Source organism: Gavialis gangeticus, unplaced genomic scaffold, assembly GCF_001723915.1.
Source record: "Gavialis gangeticus isolate Ggan-Ray unplaced genomic scaffold, GavGan_comp1, whole genome shotgun sequence".
Classification (NCBI taxonomy): Eukaryota; Metazoa; Chordata; order Crocodylia; family Gavialidae; genus Gavialis; species Gavialis gangeticus.
In genome coordinates, this window is record NW_017729020.1 from 7902428 (window position 1) to 7909734 (window position 7307).

The 7307-nt window shown below is 54.9% G+C and overlaps 1 protein-coding gene across 2 annotated transcripts in view; it reads left to right on the forward strand.

Moving 5' to 3' along the window:
* Positions 1 to 3032: 3032 nt before the first annotated feature.
* Positions 3033 to 7307, forward strand: part of DOK2 (docking protein 2) — a 10780-nt gene continuing 6505 nt past the window's right edge. For both annotated transcript variants that reach the window (XM_019514500.1, XM_019514501.1), the window contains exons 1-2: positions 3033 to 3416; positions 6427 to 6723. In XM_019514500.1, the coding sequence (XP_019370045.1) occupies positions 3354 to 3416; positions 6427 to 6723 (360 nt within the window). In that variant the 5' untranslated portion in view covers positions 3033 to 3353. The remainder of the gene's footprint in view (positions 3417 to 6426; positions 6724 to 7307) is intronic.

A 7307-nucleotide genomic window follows, 5' to 3' on the forward strand; every position in this document is an offset into this window, starting at 1 on the left:
ACCACACGTGTGTAACACTGCAGGCTCGGGAGATTTTCTTTCCCGAGTCCTGGGGACTGGTTCAGGACATCATACCTGCGGAGACAGGAGAATGCATGGATCATTTGGCTGTACGTTTTCCCTCTTTACTCTGTCGGCTTTGTGTATTGCTTACTTTCTGGGATTGTCTGCATTTCTGGGCAGGGACTTTGGCTTCCTCTGTTCTCTATTATTGTGCAAATATTGTTATTGTTGTCAGCCTCACGACTAAAAAATTAAGCGATGAAAATAATAAAAATGCGATAATTTAATATAATTTAGCTTGAGCTAGCAGTGGGATGGGACTGCAGTACCCAGAGATGCTCACATCTGGATCTGAAGGCTCCAACAAGCCAACCCAGGATGCTGGCTCCGGGGACCCTTGACGCTTGGGATCATTCACATTCAGACTTGGCTTGCAGACTCTGTCCTGATGCTGATGTCTCCCGTCCCTGCCCCTGTCTTGATCTGTGACCCAAGTTTGACTGGACTGTGCCAGTTCTGCAGAGCTAATTCCTTTCCTCAACCCCCTCCAACCCTGCGTACATGGTGGGTCTGGAATAGTCAGAATTGGGGCCTCGTGATTGGCTGGAAGTGGTTACACGTGTTGTGGTGTAACAGTCAAGGTGATCGCGTGACCTGCGCAGGTATCTGCACCATTTTCTGTCTGACATCGCTTCCCTTGGGGGCACAAGGGCAGGCTGCTGGGGTGAGGGAGAGATCTGTGCACGCAGGGCCCCCAGCAGCCTGGAATAGCCTCTGTGCTATGAAAGAGAGCATCAGGTAGATATTGCCGGCATTCACCAGCATGCCAGGGAAGAAGACCCGGCTTGGCTCACCTTGGCCGTCTGTCCGGGGGGTGAGAGGACGTGCCCCCAACTCTTTCCAGCTGCCCGAGCTTCCAGGGAGTTCGGAGGGGTTTCACGTGCCCACGATCATGGTTGGAGCACTTCGACCACCTGCACCCCGCGAGCCTCCTGTCTCAGACCAGAGGCCTGCTAGGAACGTGCCCCATCTGCCCAACCTGCAGGTGAGAGCATCCAGCTCAGGCCCCTCCCGCATGTGCAGCCTGCTTCCAAGATGGCTCAGACCCGCTGCCCCTCCAGTGACCAGCCCATGGAGGAAGCTTGGCTTGGACAGTCCTACAAGCCTCAATATGCCAGGAAGGGGATGCAATCAGGAGAGCCCAGAGAAGCTCAGAAGGCCCTGGCTCTGATGCCTGCTGTCTGAACCTGCCGGTGAGCAAGTATGGATCCTATTCTTTGGGTGCCCAGCATGTCAGTGAAGTGATGGAAAGAGAAACCCTGTCTCCAATCATCTCTCTAAATAAACCCTCGCTGTTTCCTTCCAGTGCAGTGATTTCATTATCGGGTTCCTTTGTGCCCATTTGGAATTTCTCTGCAGCCATCTCTGAGCCATCCTAAAACTGCGGTCCAGAGCAGTCACGATGCTGCCATACCTCCCCAAAGAGCCCAGAGACATGTCTCAGCCGCACCAGTGCACGTGTGGCATAACCTCCCGGAAGTGGATACAGCCACTCCAGACTTATGCTGGCATAACTGACCTCACAATCTGGTCTTCTGTGTGACTGTGGTGTGCTGGCCAACCCCCCAGCAGGGGAAATATTGTATTCCTTCATGTTACATACCCCCGGTGGTTTCAGTTGGATCTAGGATCCCTCTCAGCTTGCTGCCCTGAATTGCAGTGTGGTGATGCCATGCTGCAGCGAAGCAGCAGCTGCATCCTGCCTTGAGGGGACTATTTCAATGATGGGCAAAACAATCCCTGCCTGTGTCTTGTGCAAAGTACTGTGGGGTGCTTATGGGAGAGAGCTGCTGCGTAACTATGAAGCGGCATAATTGCTGGTCACGTGGAGAGGAGTGGAGCAATGAGGTGGTCACCAGGGAGTGTTTAACTAGGCCTTGAACTGCATCTGAGCGCAGAGCTGCTGCTCAGCAGCATTGAGGTTTCACCCAGAAATGCTGCCTGGCTTGCGGAAAGTGCCTGGTGCCTGCTGCTGCTCACACCTTCCCTGTGCAGGAAGCTGGCCAGGACCCTGACTTCTTCATAGTGTTCGCCTCAGTTCTGTTTTCCAGAGTAAGACATCCATGCAGCAAGCTGATGCATGCACCTGCTCCCTTGGATTTCACCCAGGAGTGTCCAGCCCCTCAGGTACAGCTGAGTCCCTGCCCATTGTCTGAAGGTGTGATTTCAGGGTGGCAAGCCACAGCACCCCATTCACTCATGTCTCATCCTTTCAGACATACACAGCTTCTCTTCTGAGGTCGCTTGTGACTAAACCCGACACTATTTACCGTGTGGCTTGGAAGCTGTAGGTCCTCATTTCCCTGAAATCACCTAATTTCCCTTCCTCGTAGTTCTGTCTGCAGGGACAGGATGGCTGTTCCATCAGAATTCATGAGCAAAGAATCAAGCCATGCAAAAGAGAGACAGAGATCCCAGCACAAGCCAGCAGTCTCACGAATGCCATGTTTTGGGGGTCTTCTGGATCTGAACCTAGGTGGAAACAAGGACAGGCTGAGTGCACACTCGGTGCTGATAGTCTTTGAGTACAATCTGTACGTGTGTCAGGGTGTGCACGCACACCTGTGCATCTGTCAGCATGCACGATTGTGCCAGACTGTGAGCATGTCCGTGCACGTAATTGGTGCGTGCAGTCTGCGTGTGTCTGTTGGTGAGCACAATCAGCATATGAGGCTGTCAGCATGTGCAAGTGTGCCGTCTCTGTGAGCTGTCAGTGTGTGCTATTGGTGTGTGTCATCTCTGTGAAGCTGTCAGTGTGTGCTACCAGTGTGTGCCATCCCTGTGAGCTGGCCAGCATGTGCTATCGGTGCATGCTGTCTCTGTGAAGTTATTGGTGCGTACACTTGCTGAGTCCAGTGCGTGCACACGGGGGTGTTGGCCTACAGGCTCTGCGTCTGTCTAGAAATATCCCTGCTGAGCACAGCGCCTGCAGCTGCCCTTTTTGGTAAGATCATGAGCACAGGAAGCCAAAGTGTGAAATGTAGATGTTGAGGGGGAAAAAAAAAAAAGGCAACCACAGGTCACGTGGTTGGAAAGCAAGATAGGAAGCCAGCCCAGCCCAGCCTCGCAGACAGAAGGAGGCAGACATTGGGGAGGGAAAGAGTTAAATAGCTGGGGTGGGAGCCAGGACCAGACTGGGGCACAGAGTAGAGTGAACGGGGTTGTGTGTGCTAGGTGAAAAATGTGAGGCCGGGTGGAGAGCAGATAGGGCTGAACGAGAAGCAGGTGGTGGCAGGGGGGGAGAGGTGTGCAGGGCAGTGGGGTGTGGAGAGGATGCCCGTGGCTGGAAAATGGACGAGATGGTTGTAAAGCGGGGCTTGCTCTACCTCCAACAGCAGCAGACCTTCGGGAAGGTAAGGACCAGGGGGTGATCACAGGGCAGAGGAGCAGTGGGCCTCCGGCTGGGGGTCCCAAGCCTAGCCTGGACCCCTGGCTTCCTCCATCCTCCACGCAGACGGCCCCTTGTGCTCCACCTTGTCCCTTGCTCGGTGCCCATGGTGCCCTGTCTCCAGCATCCAGGCAGGGAATCTCCCTGGAGTCAGAGAATCTGTCTGGTTTTACTTGTGCCAGGCATGGGACTCCCTTGGGAGATGTACCCCAGCCCTATGAGCTCCCCGCACGGCCAATCTGTGGGGTCCCTTGCCCAGTTGCAGCCTCTTGAGCTGCCCTTCCGTCCGCCCGGGTTATTCTGGTTTCTGCTGAACTGGTGACTACCCTGGTCACAGCAGGGTGTTGGTGGGATCTTGCTTCCCTCTGTGGGGAGCCCTGTGACTTGGGAGAATGATTCTTGCTTCCCCTTGTGGGCAGCCCTGTGACTCTTGCCATGGCAGCCTGGCATAAACAGCTCCTCAGCTCTGCGCAGGTTCGGCCCGAGGCTCCCCAGGCAGACAGAGAGATGGTTTGTGCCCCCTGCGGGGTAGGGTTCAGGCTGATGGTCCTCACTCCAGGGGAGATACCCCCACCCCACAAGTCTGCCACTCACAGCCTTTGCTGCGCCGGTTCGGAGGCCCTTGCTCCCCATCTCCTCTGTACTGTACTTCCCTGGTTCAGCCCCACCCTGCACCATTGCAGGGGCCTCCTTGCTCCCAGCGGAGCTTCCTGGATGGGTCTCAAGAGATTGTTGGCCAGATTTGGGCCAGGCTTGTGTTGCCAAGAGTGCCTCTTCAAGCTGAATGCCCCGACTGCTGTCTTTCACCTTCTCGCTGCACGCGCTAGGTCATGGAAAGGCTGCTCTGAGATGCAGTGGCCAGGCCAAAAAAGGAAATAATCTCCAGCTGCAGTGAAACTTCTTGCCCCGAGCTGGGGAAGCTGACCTTTCAGACAAGAACATAGAGACACATCAGACAGCTGTGTACCCACCCTGGGGTGAATAGGGACAGGCCCTCACTGGGGTTGTGGCTCCAATACCCCCGCAGGCTCCCAGGCAGTACAGGACCATTGGCAAGTTTTGTATTTTGGGCCCAGGTCCAGACAGGCCCTGGGGCTAAATCATCAGTTGATAAAAAGTAGAAAAAGCCCCTGATGGATAGAGCTGAGCGCCAGTCTCACTCTCAGCAGTAAGCGGTGTCTGGTTCTCCCGTGTGCTTCTTGGCAGCAGGGTAAAAGAGGCAGAGTGCAGAGCTTCAGCTTCCCCTCTCTTTTGCCCAGGTGTCACCTCCATTACTTCGGCTTTGCACTGGAAGGCAGAAGGCAGTGAATTAGACTCCTTGTGCTTTTCAGCTACCCCGGCTGGGGAACAGATGGCTCAAGGGGGAATGAACTACAAGGGGCCTCTTTCTCCTTTACATCAGCTGATGCAGCCTGGCCTGTGCTGGGAGCAACCAGTTAGGGATCCTGGATAGGTTTTTGCTTCTTGTTTGCCTGCAAGGGATCGTGAGGGAGGGGAGTCTTGATCCAGATCCTAGCACTCAAGTACCCAAAATATGGGCATGGTCCAAGTTAACCCGCATGTTGGCAACCTGAATGCTGCATTAACTCCAGCATCCTCCTGGCCAGGGCTGGGGGCGAAGTAGCAACGCCTGGAAGCTCGTTTAGCTTTTCCTTTGGTTATCTGAATAAGCAAAAGACGCCATTCAGCACCAAATCAGCACATAAAATGGACTCCAGGAACGAAGGCACATGTGCAAGTCTCTAATCCTGTGAATGCCAGTGCAAGGCAGGGTAAAAGCAGAGCATGTCTCCTTAGCTTGCAAACCTGCACATGAGCAGCCCTTGCAATTTCTGTCACTCCACTCATTCCGTGTTCCCCCCATCCTGAGTACTGGGCCAGGCAGGTGGGGCAGATGGGTGCCACATCAGCAAAGCAGGCAGGATACCAGATAACCATCACATTTCTGCTGCTGGGGAGATATAACTTGAGGCAGCCTCTCCCCCATGAAAGCCTAACCCAAGCACATGGTGACACTGCAGGAGAGCTGAGCAGGCAGCACGGGAAGCTGTGTAGTACGCAGCATGTGCTTGTTGCAGTTGTCTTTAGCAGAATCGCTCAGGAGGTGTGTGCACACAAAAAGCCAAGATCTGTCCAACATCTGTCCAACTGGCCAAGAGCAGAAGGTGCCTTGGCACCTTTGATCATGCTGCTGGGGTAGAACTGGCCTCCAGAGGAGGAAGGTTGTTGCAGGACCTGGCAAAAAAGTGGTTGTCCCATCTCTGCATGCAACACTTGGGCAGCACCACTTATGACAGAGCTATTTTAAAGTCAGTGCACAGACAGCCCTGACAGCGCTGGTGTTTCTTTGAGCGATGGCCCAAAATGCAAGCTGCTGTAGATTCAATCAGGGTCAGAACAGCCTTTGTATGGCAGCATGTCTGTCTGTTTGTCCTGCTGTGGAGCACCCGACAGCCATGCATCAGTGAAGCCTCGAGTCAGAGCAGTCACATACTTTCTAGAGCGCTGTTTTTCCATTACAAAATCTTGGTTCACCGAAAGCAAAACTCGGCACAGAAATGTGCTGATTTCAGTGAATCTACCCTCAGAGCACAGGCACGCTCTGAAAACTGCCTGCCAGGCACGCATCCTTTAGGTACCTGCCATGCCCCCTAATGTGCCACACGGCTTCTAAGGCCCGAAGGAGCCATGAGATGATCTAGCCTGATCTTTATGACACCAGGCTGAAGGACTGCACCCAGCTCAACCCGGTAGCTGGTGGAAGTTTATCTCCCGGCCGATTGTAACTTGAAGCATTTTAGCTATGTCAGTGGGAGCAGTTTTCTTTTCCTCTTTAGTTCAGACCAGCCTATTTCCCCAGCTGGCGCCCCTCCCCACAGCACAGCTTGGGGCTAGCACATGAGAACGAGGAACAAACCTCACAGAGAACGTGGAGCTGGCTGATACCCATCTTGCTCTCTTCCTTTTGCTGTTAGAAATGGAGAAAGTTCTGGGGTGTGTTGTACCGGGAGACGGCCTGCTCTTCTACCCGCCTGGAGCTCTTCGAGGGCTCAGGCCCGCCTGCCCCCGAGAAGCTGAAGAAGGGTGAGAGCAGCAAGAAGCTCATCAAGCTGAGCGATTGTGTGCATGTGGTGGAGGCCAACAGTGATGCCAGCAGCCCCAAGGAGACCACCCCCTTCCTTGTGGAGACCACAGAGAAGTGCTACCTGCTGGCAGCAGAGAGCATGGAGGTGGCTGACTGGATCGACAAGCTCTGTGAGCTGGCCTTCCCGGTGAGACTGGTGGAGAAGGGAGGGATGGGGTGGAGAGTTGGGTGTCAAGGGCTTGGGGACGGAGGGATGCACGGGGCAAGAGACTGGAGTGGAGGAGCTGGGAGTGGGGCCGTCGGCAGGCTGGGATGCCAAGCATCTGGGATGGAGGAGTCTAAGGCAGCAAGAGGTTCATTAGCAGGCTGAGCAGCAGAGAACAGAGACTCAGGGGAGCAAAGGCATCCCCAGCTTGCTGGCATCCGGGGTTACCTGGGGCAGGGAGAAGACTCCAGATGAGCTGGGGACCCCATGGAGTTGGGTGCTGAAGGATGTCAGGGAAGGTGGAGGGCCCAAGACACATGTCCTCTTCCTCCCCACCCTTTGTAGCTCCATAGTGCTGAGCTCAGGCCTGGTCTGATGCAGCACGCACAGTTCTCAGTGTGCAATTCTGCTCTCTCCCGCCAGCTCCCTGGAGTCTCTTTCCTACAGTTTCCAGTCCCCATTTTGCCTGGGGCGTGCTGGGAGCCCAGCCAGCCCAGTGTGGAGACCCAGGGGCCTCTCGTGCTGGAGCACAAAGCTGCAGCAAAGCCCGGGGGGGGGGGGGGGGG